Here is a 13,295-nt window from a genome sequence, read left to right as displayed (position 1 = left end):
TACCCTTTATATTATATTGTCATACCCTTTATATTATATTGTCATACCCTTTATATTGTATTGTCATACCCTTTATAATATTCTCCCATACCCTTTATATTATATTGTCATACCCTTTTTAATATTCTCCATACCCTTTAAATTATATTGTCATATCTTTTATAATATTCTTCCACATCCTTTATATTATATTGTCATACCCTTTATATTATATTGTCATACCCTTTATAATATTCTCCGACACGCTTTATATCATATTGTCATACCCTTTATAATATTCTCCCATACCCTTTATTTCATAATGTCATACCTAATAAATCATATCAACAAACCAATTGACTGTACCGTTCCCTCCCAAACAACAGCCAGGGCTGGTATTCAATATTGCATTTAATTGTGGATCTGAGAATGGTGTAGCTAATCGGATTACTTGTTTTTAATAACTTACTTATAGAGTGAATGAAGTCAATGATGTATGACCCCAATATTATTTTAAGTTGCATATTGAATACCACCCCAGGTTTTTGTAACTAAATTGTATTTTTTTTTCTGCAATTTCGGTATTAAAGGGTAAAATAGTAAAATGTAAGTGTTTTTCAGATACATTACCGGGAAAAATATTTCGTTTGTGCTGAAACATGAGCAAGTCCCTTTTAATGTTTTTGTTAAAGTGATTGTTTTAAAGTCATTATTACTTATTAGACACTACTTATTTAAGTACGCAATGATTTACGATGCTTTTGGGAAAAATGCAATTATTCGTTACTACCAAATCTTCAGTTTTTATAACAGATTACTCGCAGTATTAAGATTGTTAATTGTGTCAAATAGATTTCAAGTAAAAGCTAATGACGTGAAGTAAATTCTTAATAAATACGAATGGGCGGTGTGATCGTAGCGATATCTTAAAACGTGCAATAAAAGCCATCAGATTGTTTTGAGTTTGACTAGAAATGGTCTTGACACTATGGCGTACTCGTGTCTGTAGATAACATTATTACTTAGCTTTCATTTTTTGACAAATTAACATTGGGACGGAAAACAACGTTTATGGTGTTCTGGGAAATATCACATGGCAATAGTCAGCATAAACACTAGATCAGGCCGGTTTGAACGCGCATGAATACCGTATCCTTAGAACTATTTTCACCCGATGCGCATCCGCGCACTTAAAAAAAAGACCTTCTATTTTCAACCTGTTTTTTTTATTCCTGGTTGTAGATTCTGATGAGGACTGCAGATGTGGAATGTGTGCACATAAAAAACCGGCCTTACAGGCGCGTTGAATCTCCGGTGAAATATGGACGCAATATTGAAAGTGAAATACTCAAATTATATACCGAATAGGGTTCATCCAGGTTTAAGCGTTCTAGAACTGTTAATTTGAAATTGAATATTTACTTATGTGAAAAAAAAAATGTTTCGGGGTACTTTTCGGAGGTATATTCTGCAGTCGAGATGCAAGTATGCCGCATGACGTCACAGAGGTAATATACCGTAGACATATGCTCTTATGCTAAAAATTGCATCCAAATTCTCAGACACGTTGGGGCCGTCTTTCCAACGACAGTACGACAAACACTTAAGAAAATCACGATTTTCGTCATGATTTTAAATTAAATACTAAGCGAGTGTTAGAAATATAGTCATAAAGATAAACTTCAAAATCTCCATTCGTTTTAGGTATTATTTGAATCCTAACTAATGTCTCAAAATATATCTCATTACAACCAAATATAAAGAAAAAATCGAAAAATTGATCGTACGATATGATCGTATATAAGATGACCTCAATAACCTAATTTGGTATTCCTGCTTTATTATTTAACCAATCAGCTGTTGCATGTACATAACCGTCTCCGTGGCCTAGTGGATAAGCGTCCGCCTACGGAGCGGGAGGTCGTGGGTTCGATCCCTGGGCGCGTCATACCAAAAGACGTTAAAAGTTGGTACAAGTAGCTCCCTTGCCTGGTGCTTGGCATTTAAAGTGTTGTGCTTGGAAAAGTGGTGTACTCAGTACTGGTTTAACCCAGGAAAGTTGTACCCCGTGTATCGGTGCTCGAAAAAGAGCTAGGGTCTCGCACCCGGACTTCCTTGTATTCCACCGCTGTCTCTTCAGCGTGCTGTCCCTTCAGCAAAAACAAAGGACCCCGTTGGAAATAAGTGCTTGCACTTTCACGGGTTATCCTTGATCGCAAGGTCTAAATACATACATACATACATACATGCGACACCAGGCGTGGCGTTAGGGCGTTCCGTCCTAAAAACGGTATGTATTTAATTGAAATGAGGTTCGATGGTTTTTTGGGCCCTCATCGAAGAATAATTTTAATGATTTGTATCCGAAATGATGCACTACACATTAGCATACAAATTCTTTGCTAAGGGGGTGGGGTCGCCATGTGCGCCCCTCCCCTCTAAATTCGCTAGTTGTTACATTGATGCGCAAGTATAAATTATCAGCCTTAGTATATACGACCCATATCCAACTCATTTCAGCGGCAATATACTGTTAGTAGTTTGATAAAACTGGCACTTTGTCTCAATTAACGAGCACTATGACTTACCACTGAAATGACAGAAGGAAATTGTGATTGATTGAGCACTTGTTAAATAACACTAATCTTAAGCACAATTGTGTCATTACCGTCATATGTGTAATCATATCATATCAATAAAACTTAATGGGCGAGCAAAGACTCAAATAAGAGAAATTTTACAAGCATATGTATGCCGTTTATTAAATTAAGTTATGCTCATTCATCAAAAATCCTTTTAGTAAGTTTGCCTCTGTGCCTTGCTCCGTATCGCCGTAGTGCCCAGTTTTTGTTGTGAAATGTTGATGGTGGGAAAACGCAGCGCATTTAAAATGTATTTTTTTATAATGCAAAGAACAGATTAAAATATGATTTACAATGGTATATCGAGGCTATATTGGTAATTTTATAGAGATCTGGCATCATTTTAAAGATGCACTCTTACTCAAAAAATAAGATTTTCCATTATTAATACAATTGTTTTAATATATCAAAAAGGATGAATAAATGCCGAAAACAATGGTTCTTATAAAGAATATGGGGGTAAACTTAAAAGAAAGGTGCAGAAAACAGGGTATTGCTACCTTATGAGATGAAAGTAGATCACAGTAAATCTTTTAGCACTCACCAATCCTTTAATATTTGTGAGCTTTCAGCTATTAGATAAACGGTTACGATCTTGTAATCATTAATTAATACATCCCATAAATGCATTCTTTAGTAAGTACTAAGCAGTTAAAGATTTATCGCTCAAAATATATGTTTGTTATACATGTGTATGTATAGATTTTGAATACGTGTGTCACTTTAAGTATGAAAATTTCGTTATTTTTGCGCAATTTTATCATAAATTGAGCAATGAGATTTGATACAATGAAATGTCATTTTCTTTTTATACAAAAAATGACGTATTTTTATAGCCGATCATTGAGATTTTTTCTCTTTTATATATGAAACAACATATCAATCTATTTAAGCAATAGCTTTTGATCTTTTAAAGCATGTTATCAATTGTTATTTAGCTTTATGAATCCACCTAATTACCCGCCGGAGAAGGCCGGTTTATGAGCAAAATTCCTTGCATCATCAAATGGCGGCATTATAATTACCGACCTGTCAAGGATATCGGCGGTTGCCTTCCGATCACAAGGTCTCCTGGCCAATCAAATGCTGGCAGAAAACCATGTAAAGAACGCCTAAAATAGCCATTCGAATGTCATAAAAATCGTGCAGAGGACGTTTTAACGTGTGCAATATGCCAACAATTTGCTTCGGTGGGGTTTGCGAAATTCGAATTCAAGCAGGTTTGAAATTGACATTAATAAGTATTTCACGTTTAAACACGACAATTAATTATCATTAAGGTTGTAATGATCCTTGTCCGGGCTGTATCTCGAATATGCATTTTAGGATTTTGAAAAAAAAAACATTATGAGGTAGCGTGTCACACACACGACCAAGATCTATCATGCAAAGACCAAGGTCACGCTTAAATGTCAAACGTTTAGATGATTATTGTATGGTCTGTATCTTGACCATACATTGTTAGATTTTAAAACAAACATTGCGATTAAAGTTAACCATGATGATGCGGCGTGTCGAGCACAAGACCCAGGCCTATTCCTCAAGGTCAAGGTCATGCTTGTAGATCAACCTTCGCCGGATTGTATCTTGACCATGCATTAAAGTTTTAAAAACTTGAAATCATATAGGTAGCCACTATGGGGCGATGACCCAGGAACCTCGAATATTAAGGTCAAACATAGAGGTTAAAGGTCAACAAGTGTACTTTTGATTGAACTGGTCTGGACTGAACCTTATCAGGGCTGTATCTTTACCATGTATCATAGGATTTACAAAAAACGGCCGGTCCAAACATATCCCATTCCATTTTGGACTAGATGGACAAACAATCCAACATCATTTTGGCAGGGTGAATAAACATCCCAACTGATTTTGACAAGGTGAAAAAAACATCCCATACTTGAAGCATGCCATCCTTGACTCATATAAATGATTTTCAGCCAAGGTTTTTAAAGTTGACAATTTAATTGGATATACAATATATGCCTATCAAATTGTCAACTTTAAAAACCTTGGATGAAAATCTACTCTAACTAATAATCTCAGAATTGCTCAGACAAATGTTTTTGATATTTTCATGAACAAGGAACACAAATTGCGAGTGAGTACAATCTGTTTTATCATCCATCTTCTAGGCCCGATGTCTAGGCGATCAGTTTTAAAAATGTTATGATCACACGAAATGTCGTTTTATGGGGAAAACATTAATTTTATATATATTTAATATTGGTAGTTAGGCTGACATAACCATGACAACGCATATATGAATCTTCCTTACCCCCGTGAAGCATCGCAAAAAATCGCAGATTGTAATGAACGATATTATTCTATATTTATACATGTGAACACACACAAAAAACAACAATTATTCATTTCCTAATTTAATTTATACCAGAAGACCTTTGGTTAGATACAGCGAGGTTTTCATTTGTTTAATTGCTTCTAAAAACCTTAATTGTTGATGAAAGTAGTTTATCATTGTAAATTCTGCCGATTAATCAAGGGGATGAGTTAGCAATTAAATCAAAATAAAGGTTCAATGAATGTCTCTTTAAGCGAGTTTTAATGGAGTATGATAATGTTTGCGTAAGGCTATACACTTAAAGTGACACTCTTATTCAAAATCAATACATACACATGTATAACAAACATCAATTTTGACTGATAAACCTTTAACTACTTACTAAATAATGAATTTTTCGAAAATGATAATTACTGATAACAAGATTGTAACCGTGTTCTTAATAGCAAAAGGCGCAAACATATTAAATGATTGGCGAATGCTATAAGATTCACTGTCGTCTACTATAGTCGCATGAGGTAAAATACCGTGTTTAATGCTCATCTTTTTAAAATTTAGACTCGGTATCCTTCATAAGAACCATTGTTTTCGACAACTATTCATCCTTTTTGGAATATTAAAACAATATTTTTAATTGTGGTAAATCTTGTCTGGGAGTAAGAGTGCATCTTTACGGGCACTCACGACTGTTTCGGTGCTATAGGTGTCCACCTCTCATCCAAGAGGATAGAAAACGGTCTCCACCTCGGTTTCTTTCTCATAGCCTCTTACAAAGTTCATCAGTGCTGGTTTCCAAGTATATGTAAGAGTGTGTTTTTTTGCGATCTACAGAAAATGGAACGACCGCAGCGAGGCCACAGGCCGAAAAAGCTCGCACCATCTGTAGATCGTGAAAATGAACTGATTTAATTGGTGTTTTGCACTTAGTTGACCCACTAGCTCTGCCCTTTCATTAGTGACGTGGTATTTTTGCGCGAAGGTTAAGCCTCCCAGGCGTTAGTTTCATTAAGTGAGAGTCGGACAAATGGTAAATTGTCGCGACTGTGTGATTACGTTATAAATTAAATAAAATGGATTGACATCTTTGCCAAAGAGCAAATGCACCGAAACATAAACGTTTATTAGATTTTTTGCTTAAAAATCAACATATTGTTTGATATTTAGATTATTATTATATTAGAATTACCTAGGTATGTCTCCATATTAAACTTTAAATAAACAAAATATTGCACATTTTGATATTAATTTGTTTGATTGGTTGTATATTATAAAGAGCATTTCAAAAGAAGAAACGTGGATCTTGTCACATTTATTTTATAGATTTTAATAACATTTTCAATCCCAGGCATATCAATAATGACGTGTTGAATTAATGATGCCATAGCGGGATAATGCATTTTTCGTCTGGAAAACTTTATGGAGGCTATTCGTTGCCAGAAGTCCAGACGTGTGTGTGTATTTTAGGTTTGTAACATTGATGATTTACCAATTTACAGTTTACAACCGCCAACTCATCGGTTGTATGTTTACATTTTACACTGCACATTTTCATTTTTCATCGTACCAATTGGAGTTTTATTCTCGTTGCATCTATTCAACAGACGATTCAGTCGTGTTTATAAAGTTGTGTATGTTAAACACACGTCATTCTGTGAAAGTCACATGCCGGGTTTTACATTGCGGTGTGTAGAAGACAGATTTCAGTTCGTAGTTCTACAAAGTACATTGTATGGTGGTGACTTTTCATTCGCAGTTGAACATGTTTACGAGATGAATTTAATTTTATCTATAGATAGCTCCGCCTTAACCATGTCTTAACTCCGCCTTAACCATGTCTTAACTCCTTGCGTCTTTCGGAAATTTCCGCTATCACTCGGCTCTATTTAAACCAATTATGGATACTTTGGACCATGGACATTGCGAACGTTATTATGGACATTACGAATCATCTATATTATGACACTATGGACTATGATTTGGAAACAGGATGGATTATAAATTATTTCATGTCGAATAAAATAATATTTGATATTACAACATGTTTTTGTCTATATAATAGTAATTAATACGCACATATGGCATGAAATTAGATGTATGCAAAATGATACTTGACTCAAACACAACAAGATTAAGTCATTAGCATTAAATTATACTTCAAGAATGAAAAGTCCCATTGTCTTATTTTTCTTTTAAAGCTGCACTCTCACAGATTGGCCGTGTTGACAACTATGTTTATTTTTGTTTTGGAATTAGCCAATATTTGCGTAAATTTCCGATACCAGTGGTATAAGTCTGCTGACAAAAGATCAGATACAGTTTTTCAGTTTTACGTTCGCAAATTGATGTTTTATGGCTAAAAGTGATACTACAGTAACGTTTTAAGAAAAATGAAAAATGTCGGCAGTTTTCCAAACAATTTAGATCTGTTTTAGTGTGAGTAATCTTATTATTTGTATAGAAAGCATTGCTGCCAAAATCAGCCGAGTCCGGGACAAAAAAAAGTTGTCAAAACTGTCAGTCTGTGAGAGTGCAGCTTTAAATTACTATAAACACTATTTTAAATTCTACCATTAGAGGACACTTTCTTGCCTTTTTGCAATGTTTAAGATTGCAAGTAATATTAGATAATTTAAAATTTACGAAGAAAAAAATCTAAATTTTCATTAAGTTACCTGGTAGCTGGAACTGTATGGATAAAATGCACTTAAATTACAACTTCATATAACTCGTACATTATACTGTAACGAATATTATTTTATGGGTAATTAATAAAGTACTTTAATGATGAAGTCAATTTATTGCTAATAAACAATTATTACTTGCTGCTACCTTTTATACCCCACCCACACTCAACAGTCAGGGCTTTTTTCACACTTAGGTGAAGCGGACCTAGCCCTTTTGGAGGGGAAAAATCGCGCGTTTGTTTTTCTAATCTAAGACTCACGATATCTATTTTTTCATGTTCTTGAAATCCCCTCTTGATTGTTATGGTTCACAGTGGCAGATCCCGTAATTCATAACTGGGGGACACAAGTTGGTTGGAGGGCTGTTCTTCCATCCACATGGATATTTTGTTTCAATGATGTATTGAAATTACACGTTTACACCATACATGCTTATTAAGATAGTAAATGTATAACATCAGGCAAAATTAGGTGGATATCATTATGATGTCCATCAAAAGTTTCGTGGATTTGCTGGAGCAGGTTTTGAACAGGGACTTGCGTTAGAGGGACGTTACTTAGGGGCACAACTTTTTGGACATGATCCCTCGAGTGGGCATGACATTAATATGTTTAAAATGTGGGAAGTGGGGTTTAGGGGTACTCCCCCTAGAATATTTTAAATATTTATAGTCTGAATTGGTGCATTATGGCGTAATTAAGTGTGTTTTTTCCTGAGAAATATTGACAAAAAAATAACCTTTAAGTTTACTTGCGGGCCAACTGGCCAACTGGGGGGGGGGGGGGGCAGGCCCTACAGCTCCCCCCCCCCCCACACTGAACGACATGGTTCACTTGTAAATAAAATAAATGAACAATATTTGCTTGCTTGGGTATATAAGTAAAAAAACAACCACTGACAGTGACAGTATAAATCTGGGTCCGTGAGCCCAGCTCAGATACACCCAACTGCAATTTACTAAATAATGTGGTGATTTATAACCCATTTAGGAACATTGATCGTCAAAATGAAATAATAGAAGAAGTAAATTTTAATTTTTATTGTGAAATAAAGAGAGAGTACTCGGATTTACAACCGGACTCTCTCGGATTTACAACCGGGAATTTACAGGAGGTAGACGAAGATGTTATCTCCCTTGCTTGATTCGACGGAAATAAACGAAAGAAAATCTGATTCGTTAGCTCCGCCCATTCACCTTCGTTTCTTTCGGTGACATTTACCATATAAGGTATAGGCGAAATCGTCTATCCTTGTAATTCTTAACTTGTCAATTGACTTTTGTAAACCTGGACTTGTTGGACTGCAAATGTTCATTTTACGAATGCGAGTGTCGACTGTAGGATTGCAGTTTTACATATGCATGATTCGGCTTTCTTAGTGAGTTTATTCAGGGTCGATCTGACAAATATACATTTTGACTACTATAATGACAAATGACAAATCAATACGGAAAAACTGACGAATAGAAACAACAAATAGCACGTCTACATTGACAAATGTAAGAGATATTTAGTACGATTAAGAAGCACATTGTGGGAATTACACGTCTGGACTTTTGGCAACGAATAGCCTCCATAAAACTTGGGTGAAAATAGCGCGTATATAGTTGGTTCGTCGAGTAGCACGTTTTTCGCATTTCGGGTGTGAAAGTTTTTTTTGTTTTCGGTACATATGGCATTTGTTTCGGTAAAATGTTGAAATGGCATTTGTTTTCGATAAAATGGACTTTTAGATTGGTATTAAATCAGCAAGTAATGCCAAGAAATGGTAGAGTTTGGTTGAGATTTGTCAAAGTTATGGCCTCTTAAACATGATCATCTCGGCTAATATGGGGAATACAGGGGCAAGTTATCGCCCTTTATAAAGATAACATAATATTTTGAATGTTTACACTAGTTATAGTCACCCCGTCATTTTTAATAAGCCTGGATTTTGAAAAAAAACGGGGGGGGGGAGGCGTGGTCATAGGGGTGTGTCAAAACAACGCACCCTGTCCCTGTGTATTAGTTCAGGATGAGGAATCACGTGACTCCAAAGGGTTTCTCACATGGGTCATCAAGGGTCACAACCAATGTTAAAAAAATATGCATAAGCAACTTAAATATAATTTTTTAATCTTTAAATTTAAGCCGTAAAAACACATTTTTTGACTTTATATATTTTACAAACATTAGATTACAAGCACCAACCAAACATCACTTTTTAGTAACGTTTAATGTGTTTTCATTGTATCAGGTATTTTATTATTATTTCACAATAATTTTATGTCAGACCATTTCGAGCGTGATCGAGTCTCTTTGAAAAAAATAACTACATATATATATAAAACAATACAATTGAACGAGTATGCCTGGAACTTTCCGACGTTTAATTTATATTTGGAACTTTCAACATACAGACATATAAAACATCATCAGCTGTTCTACTCCTGTATCAAAGATACTATAATGCATTTGGAACTCCTTGGCCATTTTCCATCGAAAATAACTTCGGATGTTTGCCTGTACATCAGTAGAGATAGTCCGTGAAATTTTAAATTATAGAAATGATTAATTGCGGTGTTTAAACGTGTATGTTTTTATTTCTTAGTTTAAATTGATTGCCAGTAAAGTGTATCGTTGCAGAAACAATTAAGATTCTCAAGAGTAAAGTAATTAAGTTAAACTGCTCTTTTGAATTTACGAGCTACGCGATCTAATTGCAGAATCACAATTAACCTGTAAAGATTTCTGACATTGTAAACCGTCCATTTTCATCCGAGCTTATTTTATTGCTTTAGAAGTAGTTTGTCAACTTTTAAATAATTAAAATAATTGAATGCATTTTTAAATTGTGTTTTACATATTTAAGTTTAAATTGATTGCCAGTGAAGTGAATTATTGCATATATGATTGAGATTCCAAAGAGAAAAGTCATTAAGATTAAGTGATAAATTCAAATCACTACGCGAACTACTTACAGCGTAGTTAAATGTAAAGATTTCTGACTTATTAAACCGTCCATATAAATCCGAGGTTGTTTTCGATTGGAAATGGCCGAGGAGATCCGAATGTAATGAACTGCTAAGGCCCTTTGTTCTATTAGTTCGTCGTTGCAAAATATAAAAAAAACTCGTAGTTCTTAAACTAAAATGTTTACAGCATCAAGGCATCAGCTGTTTATAATTCAAATATAAGAAACACATAAATTTAAATGTTCTTCTTCCAAGTAAAACCACAGCAAATCATTATACAGTTTTTGTAACGATTACAATATTATATATCAAATTCTGTTATTTGTTGTTTTATTGATTACGACACAATTTTGTTTCAACTTGTAATGCAAAGGGTGACAAATCACTATTTTACAAAACAAATACTAGTATATAAACGTTTAACTGTAAGAATTTATCTTCAATTAATTAAGCTCAGACATCCATCAGTTGAACTGCTTGGTATATCTTAATCTCCACTTCAGTATAGTCAGTTGTGTTTACGCTCTTGACGGTTACGGTCGCTTTACAGTCAAGATGGAAAATGTATCGGGCAATGTGCCCTATGCGTGTTTATTCCTCGCAGTATTTCTTGGACTTATTGGGACGGTCCATGGTCTGTATTGTAAGCGGGACTGCCATCCTCCAAAATGCTCCTGTCCACAATATAACTACCCGATGAATCGGGAGGATATCCCACAAATGGTGTATTTCGGATTTGACGACGCGGTGAACGTTATGGTTTCTGCTCTATACGATCGGATTTTTACGGAGAATAGAACGAATCCGAACGGATGTCCGGCGAAAATGACGTTATTTGTATCCCACAAGTATACGGATTACCGTCGCGTTAAAAATTTCCACGAAAATGGTCACGAAATTGGAGTCCACAGTGTTACACATTCTGTAATTGGCAACGAGAATTTACTGCGACAGGAAGCGAAGAAACAGAAGGATATTCTCATGAGTCGAGCCGGAATCCCTGAAAAGGATATAGTAGGGTGGAGGTCTCCCTTTTTGAAACCCGCGAGTGTCAACCAGCCGAAAATATTAAAAGAATTAGGCTACGAGTACGATATTACCTACACATACACAAGGACGCACATGTCATCCCCAAAACCCTGGCCTTTTACTTTGGACAGCGGCTGGCCTTTTAGATGCGCTACTAGACCTTGTGCAAGAACCAGAGTGAAGGGCTTCTGGACAGTACCCGTTGAAGGTCTAATGGACTTCAAAGATCTATATCCTTGCACCTACGTTGACGGCTGTGTTATCGGAGCGTCCAATGAAAAAGAAGCGTACAAATATCTTATGGACAATTTCATGTCCTACTATAACACTACCCGGTCACCATTTGGACTCAATATGCACGCAGCGTGGTTTTACCGGAGTTTCAACCTTGATGCCATGTTACGATTCTTAGACGACATCGGCAAAATGGACAACGTTTATATTGTGACCGTTAAACAAATGTTAGATTGGATGAAATACCCTACACCATTGGCCAACATAAGTAGTCTAAAGTCTTGGAACTGCCATTACAAGGAACCTACCGAAGTACCGACTACTACTACTACTACCGAAAAAGTAATAAATGTTACCAAGCTGGATGAGAGAAGAAATAATCCCATGTGGTTTATTCTTCGTAGACTTTTTTAAATTGCTTTAGCTTTGAAAGCATCAATGTTTTAATAATCAGGGGCCGATTTCTGGAAACTACTTGTTATAACACGATTACCCTAGCTCACTATTTTTCTCCTTTTAATATTTTTATCTAAAGAAAACAACAAACATTTTTATGAAGTTTTTAGACTCTTTATTGGAGTTATCTGTCTGATAATTAGTATCAATATCAAGTTTAAGAAAGAAATATTGATAAACGAAAAAGCTTCTGAAGTATATTTAGCTTAAGAAATTTCGAGAAATCAGGGCCTGGAGTACAATTGACTAAGGCAATATTTAAGTGACACTCGTATTTAAAAATCAATACATAAACATGTATAAAAAACATTAGTTTTGAGTGATAATCCTTTAATTACTTACTAAATAATGCATTTATGAAATATTTTAATTACTGACAATAAGATTAAAACTGTGTATTTAATAGCTGAAAATGCCGGATATTAAATGACTGGTGAGTCCTTGAACATTTTCAGTGATAACATATACTATCTTAAGGTAGAAATACCGCGTTTTCTGCATATTTCTTTCAAATTAAATACGGTATTTTTCATAGGAACCATTGTTTTCGATATCTATTCATCATGTTTGGTAAATTAAAACAATTGTATACTTGTGGTACTTTAGTATACCATTTTTAACCAGACGCCGTAAATATTAGCTTAAAATTGTTTTATGAATTGCCGACACAACTCATCCGAATTGCTCATTTTGTAAAGTATTTGTGACACGTTGTTTTCGTTAAATAAACATAAACTTGAAATTTTAAAAGCTTTGTTCACCTTAGAATAACAAGTCGTTTGTAGCTTATCTTTGGTTTTATTCCTTGTTTCTGTATTTGTCATTACCCCAAAAGTATCATTTCTGAAATCGTCAATCGTATTTTATTCGCAAAAACATAGGTTCGTCGAATCCAAGCAATTCGAAACACCAAGGAAATTTTCCATAAAACACATCCTCTCATGTTTGCCTGCTCATCAGTAGAAGCAGTTCGTAAATGTTTCAATTTTAGTAATAACAATTAATTAATTATAAA

The 13,295-nt window shown here is 34.9% G+C and overlaps 1 protein-coding gene across 1 annotated transcript; it reads left to right on the top strand.

Annotated features, from left to right (window-relative positions):
• The first annotated feature begins 11,056 nt into the window (after positions 1–11,056).
• On the top strand, positions 11,057–13,030 carry LOC128223662 (chitin deacetylase 8-like). Its single transcript, XM_052932940.1, has one exon. It carries the CDS (start codon positions 11,117–11,119, stop codon positions 12,236–12,238), a length of 1,122 nt encoding a protein of 373 aa, XP_052788900.1. The 5' UTR covers positions 11,057–11,116; the 3' UTR covers positions 12,239–13,030.
• Positions 13,031–13,295: the final 265 nt, after the last annotated feature.

Source organism: Mya arenaria, chromosome 17, assembly GCF_026914265.1.
Source record: "Mya arenaria isolate MELC-2E11 chromosome 17, ASM2691426v1".
Taxonomy (NCBI): Eukaryota; Metazoa; Mollusca; class Bivalvia; order Myida; family Myidae; genus Mya; species Mya arenaria.
This window is presented reverse-complemented; position numbering and strand designations above follow the sequence as displayed.